At 38.5% G+C, this 24,163-nt stretch overlaps 1 protein-coding gene across 1 annotated transcript; it reads left to right on the forward strand.

Moving 5' to 3' along the window:
* Positions 1-2,097: 2,097 nt before the first annotated feature.
* On the forward strand, positions 2,098-22,846 carry PLA2G15 (phospholipase A2 group XV). The gene is made up of 6 exons (XM_082769937.1): positions 2,098-2,299; positions 9,818-9,974; positions 12,364-12,482; positions 14,036-14,134; positions 15,528-15,752; positions 18,757-22,846. Exons 1-6 carry the CDS (start codon positions 2,161-2,163, stop codon positions 19,266-19,268), a joined length of 1,251 nt encoding a protein of 416 aa, XP_082626063.1. The 5' UTR covers positions 2,098-2,160; the 3' UTR covers positions 19,269-22,846.
* The last annotated feature ends 1,317 nt before the right edge of the window (positions 22,847-24,163 follow it).

Raw genomic sequence — 24,163 nt, forward strand, 5'->3', positions numbered from 1 at the left:
CAGCAGAAAAACAACCCCCAGTAAAAGGAAGATGGTAGCAAGGTTACAGTAAGTCATATGTTCCATTCCTCTTTTGGTTAGCTCAGCAACGAAAAGGATAATTCATAAAGACATTTTAAAAGAAAGAAACAAAGACAGCAAACAGTGAGCTTGCCTAAAATTTAGAGGGTGAAATAAAAGACTAAGACAAAAAAAAAAAAAAAAAAGACAAAAAAATGAACGCAAACCAAAGAAGCTCAATAAAAAACCCACATCATAATAACAGTACTACTAAAAAGCACAGAAAATATGTTCAAAAACTGCTTTGCTGCTGTCCAAGAGAATCCAAGAGGCATACCAAGGACTTGATAGTTGGTATTCCTTGAACCTCATGTCACAACACAAGTGATCTTGGCCTGACTACTTGGGCATGAACATTTTGCTGCTTTTTAGTATATAGCAGTATGAGAGAATGACTGAGTGACTGATTTTTTTTTTTTTTTAAACACAGCTTTACCCTTCCATAAGGTCTTTCACTGCATTTTGTAACATTTAATTCCTACACAAGGATCAGTGTTGCAACCACTTTTACAGACAGTCATACTTGCACACCCTGTCGTTTGCTTTAGTAGGAGGTCATTTCAAGTCAACACTTGTGTGGTGACTAAGCACCTGTCTTTGGGACGGAGGCAGGCCTTTGGTTTTGCTGGATGTTGTCACCTTTCCACTTAGTGTAAATATAACAGGTGTGGCACCTGCCTGGAGAAAGACAATCCTAGATTTAGACTTAGTGTTGTCTTCCTTGAGTGCTTTGTCGCATTTTCTTCTTCTAATTTCAGAAGGATATATCCTCCCCCTTCCACATTAATGCCACAACATCCCCCTCACATTTTTCTGAATTCCAGTCAACAGGTTGTGTGCCTGTTTTTCCAGATTCTGCTTTCATGTGTAAATATTTTTGATGTGCCATTCTGCAGAACTACAAATCTTGAATAAGGAAGTCAGTGAGGCAATAACAGCTACATTTTTATATCTTATGGTGTATACATAGCTGGTTGAAACACGTAAATTAATGAAAAGTAGTTTTCTCCTTTTAGCATCTCACTCTGATGTTGAGATACTGTTTGTGCTGGTGTGTAACCCATTCAAGGCAGGCATATTTCTGCAAATTCGCAGGCACGCCAAAGGACGTAGGAAGCTCTAAAGCAGATAGAAAGGTACCCTTGTTGCAAAATAACCCCATCAGAAATAGTGTTACGCTGAGCATGAAGCAGTAACACCTGCCTCAGTGTATGTTCTCAGTAGGACTGGATGCAGAAGTGAACCAAGGAAGCCTTGCTTTGCCCATTGACGTGATCATGGCTAGTCACGAGATGGGATTACACCGGTTCCAAGCACCATTTTATCTTCCCCCTTGTAGTTCATGCCTCTATGGATACCTTTCCTTGGCCCCTCTGCAACTCCCCACCACACTGCAGGCTGAGCAAACAACTTCTAGTAACCAGCATTGCCAAAGCATGAAGGCTCATGTCCCTTTGGGATTTAAAATCTTGTCATTACACGTCTACCTGTTCTTGTTACGGGGATAAAGATATAATTTTTTTTTTTTTTTTTGAATATTGCCAAACACCCGGCCTTAATGATACTGTGTACCAACCAGCTGTCACACTCGTCAGTACACCTGAGTAACATGAAGTACGGCATCGCCTGTAACCTTTGATACTGGATGTGTTTGCGAATTTGTAATACGAAAATTCACAGCTGTAGGACGGTGCGTTTCTCCCTAACCCACCCAGACCTCACCCCTCATGCGCTACCTGCCTTTCCGCCCTAGTTTTACACGCAAACACCCCTTACTTCGGCTTCGGGCCCCGTCACGATCTCACGACCGTGGCTGCAGCCGCGTGAGGCGCTCCCCTCCCCACGGCGCGGCTGAGGCGACGGCCGGGAGCCGCCACCGGAGCCCGGGGAGGGGGAAAGGAGGAGCTCGGCAATCCGCGCTCGGGCTCTCCGCGCTCGGCTGGTGACTCCTCGCGGGGGCGGGCACCGTGCCGGGGCCGGGCCGGGGCGGAGCGAGCCCTTTTCAGCCCGGGCGGCCCCGCTGGGCGAGAGGGACGGGACGGGACCGGGAGGGGGACGGGGCGCCGCCGGCTCCCGGCCGCGGGGTTATGCGCTGGGGTAATGGTGCCGCCGGCCGGCGCTAGGCTCCTCCCGCGCCCGGGAGGGAGCTCTGCCCTCAGCATCCTCCTCCTGCTGCTGCTCTGCCCCGGTGGCGGCTGCCTGCCGAGCCGCCGGCCCGTGGGGCCGCCCGTGGTGCTGGGTAAGAGCCGGGCTGGGTCCCCTGAGGGGTGGTGGTGGGGGGTTTTGGGGTCCTCGCCGTGAACCGGGGCTGGGGCCCGGCCCTATGATGCTCTCCGCCCGGCCGCTGGCTCCTGGGGGGCTGCTTTGTGCCCCTGGCTCCCCTCGGGGTTTGACAGGAGCGAGAGGTGGGGCTGGGGGCAGCCGTGTTGCATCTGGTGGTACAGAGACTGGTGTGGAGTGCTGGCCTGGGGGTGCCAAGTCGTTACTAACAGATACGTAGAAAGCCTTCTTGTGAGTCTGGAGTAATTACTTTAGCCGCCCTCTGTGTCCATTGGTAAGAATTGTGAGTAAACGTTAGAGTAATTTGCCTACTGATAGTGTAGTTCCTAAGCATCCCCACTGATCAGGTGCATGTGGTGATATTAATGTCAGTAGTCAGTCCTGTAAGCGGATGGTCTGATGATGATAAGGAGGAGAAGAAAATGGTTAAACATTGAGAGACAGAGACATCCTGTTTGGTTTAAGCTCTATTTACATACAATAGCTTAGGTTCTGTTGATTTTTTTTTTTTTTTAACTACTGTTACAAATTTCCAATGGAAAAGGGTAAATGCTGAACAAGAACTTCTTCAGAAGGCATTGTTTATCTGCCAAGCATCACGTACAAATTCACAGATCTTCACAGGTGGCTGAGCTAACTGAGAGGATGCAGATTTGCAAGCAGATTTGCCGTAAGAAGAAGCAGCAAAAGGATTTCATAAGAGTCTGGAGTTGAAATCTGAACACAAGTCCTCTGACTGCTGTCCCTGAAGGCTAGGAGCAATCTTTTATGCTGTCTCTCCACTCTGTAACACTGGGTTTCAGCAATAAGCTTTGGCACTTCAGTGCAAGCTTCTTCCTGATGAAGAGAACAGTTTTAGTTGCCCAATATTCAACTCTAGGTATGAAGGAATCAAGGAAGATTTAAAAGTGATTGGGATAAGGGATACTGAACATAGTAGTGTCAAGTTCTAGCTGATGGATCTATCATATGCGTATACATTACCTAAGAATGTTTCTAAAAAAAAATAAAAATAAAAAATGGTTGACCTATTTTTCTCTTCATAAGAGAAACTCTGGGTAAACTATGTGTGGCTGACCATGGACTTATCAGTGAGTGCAGATTTTCTTGCTGTTAATTTTTATCAAACATTATAGAACTTGTATCTTTTACTATTCTAGCGTCTGTTCTAAAATTTACTCTTTTCTGCTGTCCAGTCCTTATCTGTCCAGAAAATGAAGATTCAGTTGGTGTTAACGTAAGTTTTCAGGCTTGTTGGTACATTTGGGAAGGTAGGTGCTCTTAGGCAGTCACTTGCTGTAACTTATGTTTGCAAAATACCATGGGGTTTTTGATGCGTATAAATCAACGTCCTTGTGAAAACACCTGCACCAAGAGCTTAGCTTCAATTAGACATGACATGGCAAGTGAAGGTCAAGCAAATAAAGGAGGAGAGGAAGGAGTGACTGTCGGTCACTCGCTGGCCCCGTATGAAATGTTGCCATCCTGATTCTAGTTAACTTTTCATGACCTTTTCTTCACCCTTCTTGCGTATGTGACATGTTAAGATAAGCTTTTTAGGAATTACTGCCATGAGGATGGTAGGAAGATTTAGGACAGTCATTTAGGGAGGCATTCTAAGTGCTGGCTTAGCAGAGGTGTTTGGGAGAAAGAAGGGTGGAACAAAAAACATGCATTGCCCTGGAATCACAAATGCAGGAGACTAAGGTGTATGCAGACTGCGTTAAATGGGTTGTACAAGCCCGGGGTGGTTTTGGAGTCTCTATAAGATGATTCTTCTGATTTATCAGGCTGGTATCTAGACCTTCAATTCTTCACATGCCTTCAATTTTGAACATATTTGTATTTTGTAGTAAGTGTGGTGTCATGATCTGCACGTTTGCTCTTGGTCTGTTTTTATTTATTTTTTTTAAAGTCCTCTAAGCAGAAAAAGGAGTTTGAAGTTTAGTCTTATTCTGTTCATGGCGAGTTGGCCATCTGGTCTGAAGGAATGCGTTTAAAGGAAGGTTGTTAACATAATGATCGTTTCATAAATGTTTTAGACCAGTGGTGGTCATAAGACCCAGTGTAACTTGTTTTCAAAACTTTCCTGTAATGACCAAACTTGCTGTTGCAGCTTGTGCTTACTCAAGTAATGGAGAAGGAAGCAGAGCAGTAGTCTGCAAATATGGGACATTGCTTTTATGTGGGTAATGTCATTCTGCTCCCCAGAAAATAGCAAATAACTCTTCAGGAAGTCTCCCAAATCTTCAAACAGATTAGCTGCTTGGATACAACCTTGTAGATACCCTCAGATGGCTGCTGAGATTTTCTTTATGCGTTGATGACAGATCTCAGATTCGTGGAGCTACCTAACTGGCCTAAGTGTGGGTCTGAGAAACAGCCAAGCCAATCTAATAGTTCATTAGTGCTCTTTCTGCTTTTATTGTGCCAATGTATTGGCCACTTTGTAGAGTCATTTGTCTGCTAAAGCAGGAGAACACTAACCTGCTGAGGAAGAAATGAGTAATTTTTGTAGCTGAATTGCCTTAATGAAGGAGCTGGCACAAGGAATGCGGAGAGTGGCAACGCTCTGTTTAGATTAAGATGTTTTCTATAGCTGGTCTGTCCAGCATCAAATGGTGTCTTGGTAGCAGGAGTTATTGTCTGAACATGAAATATTTCTTAAGATCATGTTTGTACATATGAAAGAAGTAAGACTAGGAACCAAACTGATGTTGGTAGTAATTGATTGCAAAAAATCTCCAATGCAATTGGCTCAGCTTTCCCTGAGATTTAAAATAACACACCAAAGTGTATTCATATTGTAGTGAAACCAGGGAAGAATAAGGTAAAAGTCAAAACTCAAAACTTTACTTCCCAAGCCCTGCCTGAAAGTGTGATATCAAAGACAATGTTTGCTAAAATCTAAGACGACTGTCTTGGAGTTACTCCCTCAAGTGTTTTGGGGGAAGAGAGATCTACTTATGCTACTGAATTCTTTTTTCTTTTTCCCAAGTGTTCCTATTCAGCCAGGCTGATATATTCATCCACAAAAATTTCCTGTAACAATGAGGACAGCCTACTTAATACCTTTGCTGTATTGACAATATCGATCTCTGAAAATAATAATTTATTCTGTGCCAATGTTTCTAGATACCTGCTTCATGTTCACACACAATTATAATAATCTTGCGCTCTTTTATCAGCTGGGTTATGTATTCAACCCACTTGTCTTCTAGTAAGACATTCCTTTTTTCTTTATTACTGTTCTTCCCACCTCATTTTCTCACATAGTCCATCCACAGTCACTATGTACTATGCCTTATCAATTTTGGGGTCGATAACCTGTCCTTATAAGATCAGCAGTGGATTCACTGAACTCTTTACCTTTTACAGCTGACTCAACACAATTACTATATCAATGTTCTGATACCCTCTGCAAACAATTTGTTAGGTACTTGGCTAAAGTTTTCTAGAAAGATGCCTAAATGAAGTTCGTTAATAATTGATTTACATGCAAAAGAGGTTTGTCTGAATTTCTGCTGACTGCTAATTAAGGGGCGTGTGTTTTTATGGTCAGCTGCCTAATGTCAAGAGTGATTTAACTGTTCATGCCTCATGTGATCTGAGGTATCTAGAAGTATCATGTGAGATCTTGTTTGCTTTCTTGTTCCTAATTTTAAACAGAAGCCTTTTTTTTTTTGTGGAAGTCTATCACTGAGTCTATAAGCAACTTTGAGGCATTCTCCCTAGAGAACTGCAGTCAGTTTCAAATGAATTTTCCAGATAACTTGTTTTGAAGGAAGGCTAATTTCTGGAACTAAAAACTTCTCAGTTATTTGTGGAAATATTAGCTAGTAAGAAAGTTCTGGTATTTATCCAAAGGCATATCCACTTAGATAAATGCAGTAAAAAAAAAAAAAAAAGTACCAGCTGATAGCCTCTTCGTTCAAAGCTGACTTCTCAAATTTTTCAAATTTTCTAGTTACCAGATTGGAAAATTTGGGGAAAAGGAAGTATCAAGGAAACTTAAAATCATAAAGGATTATTCCTTTTCTTTATGGTTTTGTTGACTGTTCTGTTTCCTGAGGGGTACTGAGGCAAGTCACTTTCCAGAGTGCAATTTACTTATTGTCTTCTGCTGGGAAGTCAATCAGCACTAACTCTTTAGCAGTGTTATAGACAGGAGTATCAATGTATCCTAAGGTGGTTGTTAGAATTCTTAGATTTGGAGAAGTTGTATCCTCTTAAGCTCTCATATTTGTGAATGTGCTTTCCATAAAACTTAAACAAATACACATCACGGAAGGAGATCTACTAGTTTCCTCAAGGAAGTTGAGGCAAAAATCAATGAAGGATATCATAACATTGGAAGTTAATTAGATTCATAAATGTATTAGAATGAGTTCTGTTGGGATTATAGCCTTTGCGAAAAGTGAGAGTAATGCTAGAACTTACAGATCATCAAACCTAATGGAAACTTTTTTTCTGCCCAATGTGAAATCCCTGTTTGTTTCCAAGTGTTGCAGTTTATTAGTTAACACCTGCAAATTAGGAAAGCAATGGTACTGCTTGAGATCTTTTTCTGAATGCTCAGTTTTAACTAGTGCCAACGTATTTTGCAGGACTTCACTTGCCAGTTATCTTATAAATTTATGGAGTCGGTCTGTGGGCCTTAAAAAGTAAGAACAGTCAGCAATAATTCTAGCAAAAAGGCCTGGAAATGCTACTTATTGGTAGGTACGAGGATGATGACAAAAAAAAATACTTATTCTGCCCACAGGTATTTTCTGTGTATGATCTGAAAGCAAAGGGGATTTTTTTTCTTTCCTCTGACTGCTTTCAAATTCCATTTCAGAAAAATCAGAAAGGTATGTCCTTATCCTACAGAATTCGCCTTGTGTGAGCTTTCTAACCTGTTACTTATCAAAAAGTCATGAAGTGGTTTTCCAGCCAACTGTAAATCATTAACACTGTTAAATTGTGTGGGGTGAAGACTGAAGGTATTATACACTTCTCTTTGTAATTTGGAAAGTCAGAATTTGCCTTTTGTTCCCCATAGCTTTACTACAAACCCTTTTTAGCTTGCAGGATATACTTTTGAAAACAAAACACCAGTTGTGAATGTAGTGATTAGCAGATCGACAATATGAAAGCGTAAACCTGAAAGGAGACTGTGTTAATACCTGCTTTATAAACAAACAGACATCATACCTTCGTGTGATACTTCAGCTGTAGTACTGTAGCCTGGCACAGGTAGAACATGTCCGTTATCTTTTGTTTAGGATTACATAAAATTACCATGTCTGTTAACTCATCTGTTCTCTGTCATCTTGTGAGCAAAAACCAGTATGTAATGATTCTCATCTTTGTGGTGGACACAGGAGCACAGCCTGTTTCATCAAGAAGCTTGAGGATAAAACATTCTAACCAAATTAAACTTGCAGTTAATCTAAAAGCACTCTGGTAACTCCAAGGGAGACTTTATGCAGTTTACTGCTTTCAGTATTCTTGTTTGTAAATGTATCTCTATTTTAATCTTTGGAGTTGTGAGTCTTCCTACTCCAAATGGGTGCACTTATGACTATTTAAGTGCTGTTTGGAAAAGTTCTTAAAACTCTAAATAACATTCCAGGTGTTTGCCTAAGCTTTTGAAAGGTATCTTTGCTGGAAGAACTTTTTTTTTTACTAAAGGAAAGGAGGTTCCAGGATAGAACAGAATGTGACTCGTGTACTTTGTTTTGCTTCAGAACTGAACACAAAATCAACCTGTTTTGTCCTTGGCAGGTCTGCTGCTGAAACTGGCCAGCCATGAACGTTTGATTATAAATAGAACTACATTCCGTTCTGTTTGTAATTGAGAGCACTGATACAGCAGCCAGAACAGGCACGAGATTGTTGAACTGGCTGTTGCCTTATACTTCTATAAGTAATAACTAGACAGTGTTTTGTGAGGTTACAAGACTGAACTGCAGTAAACTTTTTCTAGGGTGTGATGCAATGCTACAATCTTCCTTATTATGCTTTCCAGTAAATCAGTGTCCTTGAAATATGACCTAAATATAACTGTAGTCAGCTACTGGATCTTTTAACGTTTCACTTAAGAGTACAGAAATAAAGATGTGAAACACCTAATGAGAAAGCGGGGGCAGGCAATAAAGAAATCCTGACGTATATATTTTGGTGGGCCACAACCTGTGGTGGCTGAAGGTAGGAAGAGTGTGGTTGTCACCGTCTGTACTTAACCTGAAGTTCCATTCTTTTTCAGTTTTGCAGTAAATGTCATTGAAACCATATCTTGCTTTCTAGCTAAACTGAATGTTCCCCTAAGAGATACAAAGCCCTGGCTAAATATCAGCATTCTGTAAGCCTTAATTGTTTTTGATAAAATTCCTTACTAAAGGGGAGAGAGGAGGGAGAGCAACTGTATGGATAGACCTGCATATAAATCGTCAAAATGAAATATTGACATGTAAATAGGATCCAGCTGTGTAAACCCACAAAAGGTACATGTTGGGGGAGGGGTGGGAGGCAGTGGGCAGGTGGGAGAGGGGAAGAAAGGAGCTAGAAAGGAGCTGAAAAGGTGGAAAAAATTGTAAGAAGTACCCAGCTTTTCAGTTAATGCAGTATTTTCCCCTTCCCAGTCGGAGGGGTGGGGGGCGGATTTATCATAAAATATAAGTTTATCTCTGGGGACTGGTTGCTGAAATTTTCAGCGGTACTTTTAAGCTTAGGAAATTCTTACTTCAAAATTAGAACTGTCTTTATTTTGTGTTTAAAATAAAGGAGTATGGGCATTTAGCATATGCTAAATTAAGAATAGTGAACTTTGGAGAAGGTGCAAATATAAGATCCTTCCCTCCAAGTATTCCTCCCTTACATCAGTAGTGTATCGAAACACTTAAAAAGACCAAAACTGTGGCATCCAAACCTGACTCATAACAACATGTAACTACACATTTGGATTAGCACAGTAGCCAACTAAATTTAGTGTAATAGAAGTGCTGTAGGAGGTGATAATTCCATTTAAGTTTTACTTTCGCTTTTGTGTCAAATTCAGTTTGCAGACAACTTGTTAGGGAAGAACAGAAAGATGTTCAATTGTATTACCTGCAGGAAAAAAAATCCTGACTCAGTTTTCATTTTTAAACATGGATAATTCTGGCAATGTCTGAGATAATGTGTTTTTCATACCTGTGGCTTAAGCTAACCTGTTCCTATACTGTCTGTTCTTTGAAGTTAGGAACTATTCATCCAGAGTTATTGTACATGGTGGCTCCCCAGCTCATGTTTTCATGCTTTTTTTTTTTGTGTGTGAGAAACTAAATTTCTTCTGTGGGAAATATGTATGCAATGCTTCCTTTAACTGAATAAAAATAATTACATAACTGTTACATCTGAATGCAGTGACACTGGATGTGAGGACTGCAGCATTACAATGTTAAAACCAAAAATGTTATACCCTTTCATTTTACCGTCTCCTTATATCTTTCAGTTCCGGGGGACTTAGGTAATCAGCTGGAGGCAAAATTAGATAAGCCATCAGTAGTGCACTATCTCTGCTCTAAGAAGACGGACAGCTATTTTACACTCTGGCTGAATTTAGAATTGCTCCTGCCTGTCATCATTGACTGCTGGATTGATAATATCAGGTAAGGCCAGATATGTTGCTCTTTGCAGTTATCCCCTTTCCCTAAGCTGATCTGCTTTGTACAGAACTGCCACCTTAAGTTTCTTTCATTGATTCAATGAGAGAAATGACTTGGATTTCTGCTAGGCAGAGTAACAGGCTGAACTGCAGGATGTGGCTCTGTTGCATGTGCAGTAGCTCATCATCTCTGAAGAAAATGAGATTCTTAGTTTCTGCCACCTCCCTGTACTACCAGTTACCACATGTTGGCTTGGGCACTTACCAGGCTTCTGTAGGCTTATCTAAAGCAGAACATTTGCTGCTGTTTTGATGAGTTACTTAAGTTTTGATGAGTAAGTGGGGAGGAGGTTCATTGGGCAGCTGAGAGAGGCAAGATAGGAACGTGAGCTTGCACTTTTCCTGGCAGTATGTCGTCAGAGCAGTTTTGTGGGCAGCTGAGGTGCCTGGGATCCTTCAAGTGCAGTCTGGAAGTTTTACCAGAATTACTTTGGCTCTACTAATTGTCAATACTTAAAGTTTATGGGATATTTTATCATTTATTGCTTCATTAATGTTCATGTAAAAATCATAAATATCTGTAAGGAAAAGAAATATTTATCTTGTGCAATTAAAAAATACTATATTGGCATGTTTCTCTTACATGAATGTATTGAGCTTGTTGGCAGTATAACTTTAACATAGCTTTATAGAGTTGATCACTGTAACTATAAGTTATGGATTTGACAGAAACTCATTGCATGTGAAAGGCCCTGACATGGGACTGAAATCCAAAATCCCTTTTTCCTTCTTGGGATGATGAAAAATCACAGTATTGTAACTAGAGATTAAATCTTTCTCCATAATGAAATTACTGCAACTTCGTATGCTATGGAAAGACAGCTTTGCAGTGCCTCCTCAATATTTTTTGTTTCTCTTGGTTAGGCAGAATCCCCTGTGTCTTTTCTATGGTTTTATGGGTGGTAACACTGAGTATTCAAGGAAAGAGGAGTATGAAAAATGTAAAGGCTTCCAAGAGTAGTGTATGAATGCATTCAAGAATGCAACACCATGTGAATGTGTATCAGCACTTTAAGTTGCAATTAGGAATTCAGGAGCCAAAGCATGACTGCATTTGTTTGGAGTGTACTAAAACTGATAAGCTAGAGTACTTGCTGGAGGTCCCAGGTTGTGTGCATTACAGTATTAACTTTGACATAAAAGGACATAAATTTTTTAAAGATGCAGAGCAGAAATTGACATAAAGGCTGTTTTTATCTTCTGTTTTGAAATCCATTTGCAAGAATGGGAGGAAGGGCATCTTGCCACTGTGCTGTGACATCTTAAAAATAATCTGTCACTCACTTTCCATTTTGAACTTTGTGTGGCCTCAGAGTAATTTTTGATCTTAGCCTCTTCCAAGTAATGTTATGTCTCCAGCAAATCTCTGCCTGTAGCTTTGTGAGTACTATAAACATATGGACCCAAATATATTCTATAATGTAAATAGAATGCCAGAGGGATAAGTCACTTGGTTTCTTAGCTGAAAACTTTGATTTAAAAATCTTTCTAAATTCAATGTTCCTTCTGTCAAAAATAACACTTTGTATCTTTCCTAACTAGCTTTCATTGTGTTACTTGTATATAGAAAATTGATTCTGCATAGCTAATTAGTAGCAGCTTAGCACTTTCTTTTGAAAGACTAAACAGATCTACCACACAAAGCAACAAAGGGGAAAAACAAGAACAGTGATTGCAGAATTTCAATTTTTGTGCGCCACTGGAAAATCAATGTGAAGTTTTAAATTTGATGCTTTACATTCTGTAGCCTGGGAAGGGGGAATTATCTAAAAACCACTTCATGCCTACATGTGTTACCTGAGGTATCAATTGTTATTAGTCAAAAAAAAATAGCAAATGCTTCCTTTTGCTGGTAATCAAACACAATGAATTATTTTTAACTAGGGGAATTCTTGTTATCTGTTTTTTTTAAAGGTATTTTATCTTCTACTGCCGCACCTTTTGTTCTTACATTCTTGACAAATTTTCTCCATTTTGTGGCTTGATGCAAGGTGAAATGGTGTAGAACTATACTAAGAAGCTTATGTTGTTCTGAAATAGAAGTCTAGGCATAATTCTGTATTCCAAGATTAAAAGAGATTCCAAGATATGCCTTATATGCTGAATCTAAAACTAAAAACTAATTAGAATAATTGTTTACATTGTAAAACCACTTAGCCATTAGAGTACTCTTATGTTTGCCTGTGTGTTTTTTTTTTGTTTTTTTTTTTCCCTTCTGGGTAATAGCACTTAAAGTTCTTGTTACTGCACTCAGTGAAAGACCTAACGTAGCTGAGAGCTGTCATGTGGTAATATGACATGCTTCATGTTTCTGTTTTTTTTTTTTCTTCCAGGCTGGTATATAACAGAACGAGTAAGATAACGGAACCACCAGATGGAGTGGATATCAGAGTCCCAGGCTTTGGGCAGACATTTTCTTTGGAATTTCTTGACCCAAGTAAAAGGAGTGTTGGTATGTAGAAGCATATTTGAAATGCTTTGTCACTTGTAGGATTTCTAGTATGTCTTTATATAACGAACCACTGAAATTTGACTTCAAATTGAGTTCTATTTACAGGTAGAAATCTTTTTTTTTAATATCTTTTTTTTTTGGTAGTAGAGTAGTACATGGTTCACTTGGCTTTTCAACGTTTTTATTGTATACCTTTTTGTCCACTGTTTGGCCTGATGGGTTGAGACAAGAAAACTTATTTAGTCTTGTGCCAGATTGAAGATCTCTGGATAAAACTTGAGTAGGCATCTTGAAGACACTTTTAGAAAATGAGATGGATTGATTAGAAAATTTTGGGAGTGAAGCTTGACAAGCAAGCAAAATACAAAATAAACACTTCTTCAGCTTGGTTTTGAGCATAGTGTTCTTGTATCGAGAATGAGGTAATGGACTTGGGGGACGTGGGATCACTTTGCAGCTCCCTGTCTCTTGTCAGTGCCAGAATAAGTAAAGTCATGCTGCAAAAGATTGCTGCATTACTGTGTTTGGTTGCAGTTTCTTTTTTTTTTCTTTTTTTTTTTTTCCCCAGGAGTCTTCCAGAAAATACTGGTAACCTTATGTGAGAAGTTGTTAGCTGTGGCTAATGGCTTAAGTAATTTAATAGCCAGTAATGTACTGAGCTTCAGTGTAGAATGGTCCCTGTTAAATTGCATGCATTTCTTTTTCTTTTCCATAGTGAGCTGCCTCCAAAAGGGCACTACTGTGCTTGGTGATCTTCACTTCATAAACCGTTATAACTAGAACAGGGCCATATTTAAAACTGCCTCTGTCTGTTTCAGGGACATTCAAGCATTCAAGACTAAGGATTGAGGCATTGCTCAAAATGTAAATATGGCTGTGATATTCAACAGGATGTTTTGACATTTCACTTCCTAAAGTGTTACTAGGTGCCCTTAATTGTGGTAATACTTGCATCCTATGTTTCAAAACCTGTAATACATAACATCTTAACACAGATACTTGCAGTCAGTCTGCGAGTGTTTCCCTTCTTTGCTTTTGAAGCTTTACGTTCTGTCTCAGTCTGCTAACTGATGGATAGGAAAATAACTTTGGGTAGTTTCTAGTTTTGCCCTGGGGTATGCTGTGAGCTTTTTGTTTCTAATAATTGATACAGAATTTGCCAACATTTATGAATGTATTATATGCCATAACTGAAGTCCATCTGCAATCAACATAAGATAGGACTGTAATGTAGTAATTTCCCTTTTAAACAGTTCAAGGGCCAGTTATGCTGAGGGAAAAGTTGTCCCTGCTGTGTATGACATCTTTTGCTGTGGCCAACTAGGAAGAATTTTTTAGGAAGAGTAGTTTTTCTTTTGGGGGACAGTAAGCATAACTCATTTTGCTTAATATGCAGCTTTTTAGATTGTCAGATTGATTAAAGTTAGGGTTTTAATGTCTATCAGTCTATAGAGTTGTAGGCAATGCATCCAGAACTCACATTGTAATTGTATGATGGCTGCTTCTAATGCTGATCTCTTCACTGTTATATTTCTCTGATTTTATGTCTACAGGCAGCTACTTCTATATGCTGGTGCAGAGTTTAGTAGACTGGGGCTACACACGTGATGAAGATGTAAGAGGAGCACCTTATGACTGGCGAAAGGCACCAAGTAAATTTCTTGTTTGAACAAACTTTCTTGACTCTCCAAGCAAGCAAAGAGTTTTGGGTCCTGTCCCCTCATCCTAGTTATAGTATTATACTTAAAACCTTCTTTTTAACTAGTTCTTAGGGCCTTGGTATCCCTAGACTCTGATGAAAGCTCTGTGGTATGGTCTTTTTTTTTTTCTCTAAATGATTTGCTACTTAAGATTTGCCTAAAAAAAAAAAAAAAAGAACAACCAAAACCCACCAAATTCCACAAAACCACCCCTCCCCATGGTGCATTAATAATGGAATTTCCAAACTCTACATTATCAGTCTTCAGAAAGAACTTTGCTAAGGGTATCACTTTGCTGATTCTGGTGTCACACCAAGTCTAGCAGAACTGCCTGAACTATATCCTGAGGAATAAATTGTATTTAGTGTCCTTAAAACTGAACAATGAGAGGTGCTGCCTACGATTTCTAAGTTTGTTTTTATGTAAGTGTTAGAACATAGTACTTTTCATCTTATTCTATTCCTCATTAGCACAAGTGGTTTGTAGATTCTTCATAGCTTGTGAAGCATATTGAAGAAATAGTATATATGTTTTATTAATACTAATATTCTAGTATCAAGTTCGCTTTGGCCCACAAAACTGAAGCATGTAACCCTGGCATCCAGGAATACTGCCTGAAGGAAAATCAATAACGATGACTTTTGTTTCTGATGTGACCGCTTTAAATTTCTGTTGCAGTTGACACATAGAATTGGTATCTTATTACAGGGTTATAGAAAGGTATTATTGATTATTTTTTTTCTTTCCCCCTCTTCATTTTAAAGCTCATTTAATTACATCTAATAGAAATGAAGTATACTGTGCCAGCAGGAATCTGCAAAGACTCTTATTTAGGGATAACTTTGCTTATAGAAGATGTGTTGTTAAAAGGTTCATGCGTACTTTAAAAGACTGACCCTTATTTGTACTTTCATGAAATGATGAATCTTCCTGGACCTACAAAACTGTTACATTTTTGGGGAAGAAAAAAAATATAATTCATAGGAAGTTCAGATTTTTTTTCCAAAACTCTGCATTAGCACAATTATTTTAGACTCCAAATGAATTCCACTATTGATTTTTTGTGGGAGGAAAATTAGCATTCCATCAGCATGGGATATTTCCCAGAAAATCTCATCTTAAATTTATTTTAAAGGTAGGAAAAAATGGAGTTATGTTCTAAAATATATTAGTTTCTTCCTACTTCTATGAAACAGTCCTAAAACATCAGCCTTTCATAAAATACTGATGTAAAGATGCACTGGTTTTGATTTGCTTCAAAATATTACCTTTTAAATAATTGTGTTGAAAGATGGCAGCGACAATTAGTGATTATAACTGTGTGACCTGTGTGTTTCTCATTTAGATGAGAATGGAGACTATTTTGTGGCCCTTCGCAAGATGATAGAGTTATTGTATGAGCAGTATGGAAGTCCTGTTGTTTTAATTGCCCACAGTATGGGTAACATGTACACCCTGTACTTCCTAAACCATCAGACTCAGGAATGGAAAGACAAGTACATAAAGGACTACGTGTCGTTAGGTGCTCCCTGGGGAGGAGTGGCTAAAACTCTCCGTGTGCTGGCTTCAGGTAGGTAATTTGAAGGTTTGCAGTGCATTTCATAAGTAGCATGAAATACACTAAATGGTTTACTGTAAGACCAGAGGATGAATGTAGAAGATACTATGAAGTTAAAATATTTTTTGTAAGTGGTGGCAAGTTGATGTCTCAAGTCATGTGGCCAGACTATCTTTCCATTCATGGGAATAGACCAAGTTTTTACATCCCTTAATTAGGAGCTGCATCCCCTCTTAACTTTTTAGCAGATGATACAAACAGCTGCTGTTTGACCTGCTGCCTCTTATTTCTGTCACTTCTGCCTGCAGCCTGCCTGTTCTCTGTCCAGTATTGCTAAGCCAACATGGACTCCAGAGCATTCAGTAGTTGCCTTTGATTAAATATCATACAGCTGCTTGATATGAACATGAAGGGGAACTGGTACATGCAATGAAGTGGTGTGGTGCCCAGAGCACAGATGCCTGCTGAAGTTATAGCTTGGTTTAAAAAAAAAAAAAAAGTCTTTCACTATGCAACTGCAAACAACTGAGAGAAAGCTCAGTTACCACGTCATGTTACACCATTACTATTTCACAGCAAAACAACGTTATTGTGTTTTTAGCATTTAATTTGTAGTGTTTCTGTCCTGCTGTTTCTTTGCTTTTGTTTGGCTAGCTTTGGTTATTGGTTGCTTCCCAAACAAAGCTGACATCAGAAATGGGCTTCATCAAAATGCAGAGCACAAAGCAACTGCCAGCCATGCATGGACAAATCAAAAGAATGCTTTGCTTAGCAAAGGAATTTGATTCTGAACCGGAATGCACAACTCAGTTATTTAAAATATATATGTATAGATATATTAAATCAGATGTTTGTATTGAGTTGTACATTGTTTACTCTATTGCAGTGGCACTGTAAGATACGATAAAAATAAATTGACTTCCTTCTTTCCACAGGCTTTGTCTGACAAGCTTGTATGCTATAGAAAGGGCAGAAAGTGAGCAATGTTAAGAATACCTTCATAAAATTTGAAAAGACTATGCAATTTCAGTCTCGGATTCCCTTTGAATTAAATTTCAGTGCTTCATATTTTGTCTATCCATTATAATGCATCTCATCCAAATTAGCTAGCTACATACATCTAATGAATAGATTCTTACTAAAACATAATCATCTCTTAATTTGTATGTCTGTAGTATTAAACTTCATGGTTTGGAGCAGAAAAGTCAAGATGTAGGAAACTTAAGAGGCATAGTATAGTATAGAGGCATCAGAATGCCCATTCTTAGGCTAGTTCTGTCTCCTAAACATTTGTAGGTTAAAAAAAAAAATCACCACCATCAGGTGTTAATGTTTTGATTACATTAGTCTGGCTTGTTTCTGAAACTATCAGGATACTGGCATGCAGAAGAATTGTTGCTTTAGCAGAAGTACTGCATTCCTGGAGGAAACATCAGGCAAGCTTTGTTCAAGCAAAAATGCATTCTGTCTGTTCCCATTCCTGTTTATAGTATGTTAATGGCTAGGACTTGATATTAAATCCATGGTTGTTATCCAAGTGGCAAGCAGCACTCAAGTGGAAATTTACTGTCTCTAGATCTGTGTTGCTGACTGCTACATATTTAAGTACTTCACAGGATTGGTATTTTTATTATAACAATTGTATTGCCAATAAAGCGAGGATGCTCTTCCTGTTTTACATACGGCAAGCATAGATGCAAAGTTCACTTGTTCTTTTTTCTGATTGTCAGCTTGAAATGTTGACAACGTTGTCTTTAGACCTAATATTTTATATACCATAATGTCGGTGCCTGCTGGTGTTAAGTGTGGTCTTGACCTTATAGTACTTCTGCACTTCAGGAAAAAGTGTAAGATTTGACAAGCAATTCTGAAAGAAAAGGCTGGAGCAGAGTGTCAGGTTCTGTACTTGTTTATTTCAAGTAGAATAAACAACTTGGTAGACTTCTCTAATTTTTAGGTTTGTAACTCAAGATTTTATTGCTGAAAACTTGCATGTAGCATTTGGTATCTTAGTGGTGAGTGTGCACAGCTAAGTATTTACAGCACACAGTAATGTGAAATGCATTTAAGGACTTCTGTAATTCTTGCTGTGCTCTCTTGAGTTTCCCTTCTATCTGTTTCCCAGGATTATTCTCGTAATGTCTCCATGCAATCCTCCTGAAAATGGCAGTAAATACTGTGCTTTAGCTTGTCTTCCTGAACCGACAGTGCCACCTTATGGAATTGAAAAATACATGCTTTGGTGCTGTTTCAGGAACAGCAGTTTTGGTATTTTGATTTTTAAGGTTCTGTTGACATGAATAACGACATGCTGTAACTACTTGAACCTAATAATAAAAAATCAGATTCAAGTTTCAGCTGACAAAAGTATTGAGGTGTGCTAGCCACTGTGATAGAAAATAGGTCAGATCAGTCACCATAAAAAAAAAAAACAAACCTCTGATCTCAGAACTGTTTCAAAATAAAATAAATAAATTCCAGTGATTGCTATGCATACTATTTATTAGGTGGCTTTTAATTTGGGGGGAGAAAGACATGAGTAGTGGTTACAATCTGAAGAAAGCATATAAGTTATAACGTAATCACATGTTAATTTGATCCATCTTTATATATTTTTCTTGGCAGTCTGTTCTAGTCTTGATGTCAACAACAAAAAAATATTATTCTTCAAATGTTTTGATCAAACACTAGTATACTGTATTAAACCTAAATGGGATAAAATTGAATAATTTTGAGGCTTATTGGGTGTATAATTTAAGACCTTTAAGGTAGCAGTACTCTTGGTTTGTCAGTCATTCATAGTCATTAACTTGTACGTAAATTTGTAAGTTATTGGAAGTTTGCAGAAGTTGATTGCTGAGACAATCAAAAAATGAAAAACTTCTTCAATTTTCAGTGTAAGCAAAGGGAATATTTTTTGATTTATCACTGAGTGGTACTAATTGCTTCTGGTTATGAGATCATGCACTGTCTTATGTATAATGTAATTTTACATCTTTTTTTTTTTTTTTTTAAGGTGACAACAACAGAATACCTGTCATCAGTTCACTCAAGATTCGAGATCAGCAGCGATCAGCAGTTTCCACAAATTGGATGCTCCCCTACAACTACACATGGCCTCCAGATAAGGTCTTTGTAACCACACCTACGGCCAACTATACCCTTCGGGATTACCAAAAATTCTACAGGGACATCAATTTTGAAGATGGCTGGCTCATGAGACAAGACACTGAACCCTTGGTCTACCAGATGAAACCACCTGGTGTGCGCATACACTGTCTTTATGGTACTGGCGTAGAAACACCGGATTCCTTCCATTATGAAAGCTTTCCTGACAAAGAGCCCAAGATTATTTACAGTGATGGGGATGGTACAGTAAACTTACAGAGTGCCTTGCAATGTCAAAAGTGGGTGGACATGCAAAAACAGGAAGTGGTGGTATTTGAGCTTTCAGGAAATGAGCACATTCAAATGCTATCAAATGATACTACTATCTCTTATGTGAAAAAGCTGCTTTTTAATTTGTGATACCTTGTGTTGACAATTATTTTCCTCACCTGTGATGCCTTCCCTTAAGTAAGGGAAATGCCTTTTAATCCCTTGGTATTTAGTTATTTGAATTATTTATTTTGTTTTTTTTTTTTTTAAGGTTGTGTTCAAGAAGTTGGTTGGTGTCCTAAATGGTTGTCTCTGATGTATGTTCATGATGCTTCATGGTGTTTTCATATTTTGAAAACCTGGTCAAATATGCATTTTGGTGCCTCCAGTATTGTGTCCAGTATTCATACAGACCTTCATTTGGAGATTGTGCAGCCCCTTGCACGTACTACATGATTTATCCTTTGTGTGGCCTTTTAGGGTTAGGAGTAGGAGGGTTGGGAAGGATTGCAATCTGACTCCCATGAAACAAGGGAAGGATATTAATAACTTGAGAAGCACAGCAAATTCCTTCTAAAGGGTCTTGCATATTCTGATCCACAGTTCCCACTGCCTTAGTTTGTAAATGTACATATCTACTAGGTAAGATAGACAAGAGGTTTGCCAGGTACTGGATGACCTTTTGTCATATCCAGCCTTTCTTTTGTTACAGCTTCTTGGGGAAAGATAATGTGTTAATTATTTGAAGGTTCTCATTAGGTACTTTTTTTCTTAAGAAAGAGGAAAAAGTTGTTTGCTTAAAGTTGTTTGCTTATTGACTTCTAGAGCCTAATGACTTAATCAGGAATCTGAGGATTATTATCCTGGTGCATTATTATCCATGAAGGAAAGAAGTTCAGCTGTGGCTGGGGCTTGCAATACCCTTCTTTAGCTGTGTAAATTCTTTAGCATGTAAAGTAAAGCTAATACAATTGAGTGCAGGCAAACAATACATATGGTGCAGAATTGCACTTCAGGTTGCAAAAGATCTCCAGTAGTGGAAATGATAATGGATGGTGGGCATTCATTAAAATGGAAGATGAAACGGCATGGAGTGGAAGCCAGTGTAGCACTAGTATAAAATACAAGCCGTGTTCTCAAATACTTAAGCTCTTATTCAGTTACTGGACAAGCAGTGGTTGGATCAATGTTGCCCTCAGTTGAAAAGGAACTTCAAACTTCAAAACGCAATCTATGGGAACTGAATTTGAGTTATATAATTGCTGTTTTAAGAAGGTGAGATCTCAATTTCTGTTCCTTAACTGTTTAGATAATTGCCAAACATGCAACTCTGTTACTACAGTACTGTTCTATTCAGTGTTTAGAAAAAATATTTCAGCTTTGAACTACACAGAAATGATGGCGTAAAGGCCATGGTATTTATAACCTTGATTATAGAAGTCCCACTGGAAAAATGTCACTGGAAGATTCTTCTTACTTGCTTTAAAACTAGCCACCCAGTTAGACTCTATTTAGTTCTCAGAAAACAACTTGGAATGCTTTCAAAATGCTACGTCTTCCAGGAAAAAGGAGTTCTAAAAACTCATGAGAAGCATTAAGGATTCACTACTTATGAAACTGAAGTTCTCTGAAGGGTAACCTTTAACTATTTCTGTAGCATGCATAAAATGCTTACTACTATCAAATATAAGAATAAGGTATGTTGAAATGACAGGTTTGAACTCTTATTACCGTAGGAAATATTTTTGGCACAAGAAGTAGGTTTAAAGCTTTAAATTTAATTTCCGAAATGATTTGTAAATCCAGAACAACTCAAGCTAGGGTCATGGATAAGCTAAATATCTTCCTAGGTTTCTAATTTGCTTCTGTAGCTTCACTTTTCCCCTGCGTTTTTCCCTGTTACTTTGGTTGAGGGAGAAGACACTTTTCTGATGTTAAAAATGGAACATGTATGTTGTCATCAGTTGCCTGGGAACCTGTATTTCAGCAGCTATATTGTCTGGACTTCTCCAGAGAAACTACTGTGCTGTCCCGAGCCACTTAAAACTGGTTACTGCTGAAATGAGGAGGGGTGGGAAGCAGGCAGCACACAAGTCCTTCAGCCAAGTGTTCTACTTTGTGCAGGGCTGTCAGCTGGTTAAGCTTCAGGCTTGTGTTCCAAGACTGCTCAAAGATAAAGCTCTTCCTTGTGGTCTGACTCAATTTGTGAATAAATTGATATGTTACTGGTTTGCAACAGAAATAAATTAGACAACAGTTTTTCACAATTTATTTCTTGCTGAAGTAGAATGCCTGTCAATAAGCACTTGAATGAGTGGAGCTGGAGTCTGTATTGCAGGCCACCAACATCAGCATCAAGGGCTGAGAAATGAGAAAGGGACGTAGGCAAACAGTTCTTAACCTCATCTGGAGAATGTATCTAAGTTTCATTTAGCTCCTTACCTGTTTAATTAATCACATTCTCAGACTCATACCAAGAGTTTAGCTTGAAGTTCCAAAATATGTTGTTCTAGAAGATGCTTTTCAAATTTTAATATTTCTCTTTTGGGTACAAAAAAATTCTTTTCTAGTTTTTGGGATCTAGTATTGTTTCTGAAATCAGTTGACTACATCTCTTGACCTGAAGACTTGTAAACCATTAATCTATATCCTTAGCTTTCCATTAGTGGACAAGTCCAACAGTGTCTGTGCTTGTGTCTTGTTAGCTATTCTGGTAAAAATGATGAATATGAAAGTTTTTCAGGCCTTGGTTTTGGCTTCCTGTTTGTTACTATGAAATATTGTCTGAGAATGTGCACACTTAGCACAAGCACAGTGCTTCTGAGTTTGATCTGATGGTTCTACAGACTGTAGCTCTGTTTTGTGTTCAGAACCTCTGATTTTTTTTTCTGCCAAACTATCTTCAGCCCTTTAATTTTCTGTTTCTTGCATATTGGGATAGACTTATGGCTGTGAAGTGAATGCAGCAAGCAACATTACTCTAATCACTGAAACTGAACAACTTCACTCAGCCCTTTGAGAAGTGCTTACTCAGGCATATTCCTCTACAAGGCAAGAGTATTCAGCATTCTTCATAGGCTTGCTACTGCCATGTAGCACTTGAGCATTCTAGATTTTTGTAAGAAGAATTACATCTTAAAGGGAAGAGGGGAATGTGAAAGTTCCTTAAGAGGAGTAATTCTGGTGCTTTGCCACATTGCACAGTTCAAAACTTTGATTCTACTGACATGTCTTTGTTATACTGAACACATATGGATCATGTCTCTCTCTTTCCATAACTTATACTATGTTTTATTCTTCCAGGATATTTTCAGAAACCAAAAAATATTCTTGAGGACCAAATATGTTTATTTTTGACAATGTATAGAAAATGCTGAAGGGACTTTCAGCTGTCGTTGTAATACTTCTGAAGTGGCTCAGAGTCACTATGTGATTCTGTTTAAAACACAGAAGGCTTCAACAACTAGCAATAATTGCAAAGGACTTGCAGACCAAAGGAAGGAATGTTTGATATTAAGGTAGTTCTTGGAGCACAGTGTGTTCGAGGCCCTCGTAAATTCAGGGAATGTTTGGCAATGACTTTGCTGCTCTACGTTTAACAGTATTTTGTATGGAACATATTCTGAGACCTAACATTTTATATGCCCTTTTTGTGTATGAATGCGGTCAATAGATTTTGAATATTTTACTGTTATACTTTGATAACATAATAAAACTGATCTAATACAGCCTGTGTTCTGTTGTGAATGTCTCGCCTCTCAGATACAAAGTTAAATTGCTGTAGTTCTTTTATTCAAGAGATTCTCGAGGTATCTCACTTTTTCACATTTGTTTCTTAGCTCGTCTTCCAAATACACCTATTGTCTTCTGATGTTATGTCTTCCCCTCAGCACATTTAAAGCTCTCTTGTTAATTGTTCTTTTGTGATGTGGGGCTGAAATTACTCAATTCCTTTTTGCTTGCTTCTTTCTTGTTCATCTTCTAAGCAATAAATGTTCTCAGTATGCTCTATGCTTCTTTTCAGGTCACCATTTTGAGCTTAGTTCCTCAAACTTGAAATGTCCCAGATGCTAGCAATTGTCTTTATACTGTTGGCTTCCATACTGATGCACAAATCCATGCAAATTGCCCACATGGTTTCACAGTTGCATAAAACCTTTTTTGCAATTAAAAGTGCACTGTGGTTCAGTTGTTAAGTTTTAAGCATAGGGAATAATTCAGCAGGGCAAAAAAAAAAATCAGAAGTTAATTATTTATGTTGTTGAAGTGTTCTAAAAGTTTGTTGGGCAAGCGTAAGTCTGCTGGTGGCTTGTCAGGATGCCTCACTGCCCTGTGGTATAAGGAGACGGGGAAAAAAGGTTAGTCCTAAAATTTGCCTTGTTAGGGCTTTTTTCACATGGTAAAGCCTAGTACAAAATGAGTATTAGGAAGTGCTGCTCCTTTCAGTGCCCTAGTCCCTGGGAATTGGACATCTCATCCCATTCCAATTTGTTTATGCCTATGTTATCTTCAAGATAAGGTGATGTCACATGACTTCAGGAGGAAGGGGAATGTGGCCTTCTTCCAGCTCCCCATTAAAATGTGGAAAATCCTGTATTACAGCACTTCGTTAATTCTTAGAAGAAGCTGGAAAGTAGAAGCAGAGGCTGAACCTACATGGGGGTGGTAACAGAATATTGATGCAAGACCAGTGCTAGGTTGTCATAGATCTTTTAAATCAAAACCTTGTATTTACAGACTACCTGATGCTATTCTCTTGTGCAATCTCACATACTTGCTTTGAGGGAAAAACAGTTTTCAAAAATATGCTGAATTTCTCATTTGCTTCACCTAGTTTAATGAGAATTAAATCAAACTATTCCGCTCCTGAATCAGCATCCTTCAGGCAAAAGTGCAATGCAGTATGAGCCAAGGAAATCAAAGAAGTTTGTAAGTTATGTTTGACCTAAAATATTGGTGTTAAGCTTGTCTTAATGGTTTGTCTACATTTAAGTCACTTGCCAAGGTGTAACACCAGAGTTCCTGAGGAGAATCTTCTAATACTG

Source organism: Aythya marila (genome assembly GCF_965140915.1).
Source record: "Aythya marila genome assembly, chromosome: 12".
Classification (NCBI taxonomy): domain Eukaryota; kingdom Metazoa; phylum Chordata; class Aves; order Anseriformes; family Anatidae; genus Aythya; species Aythya marila.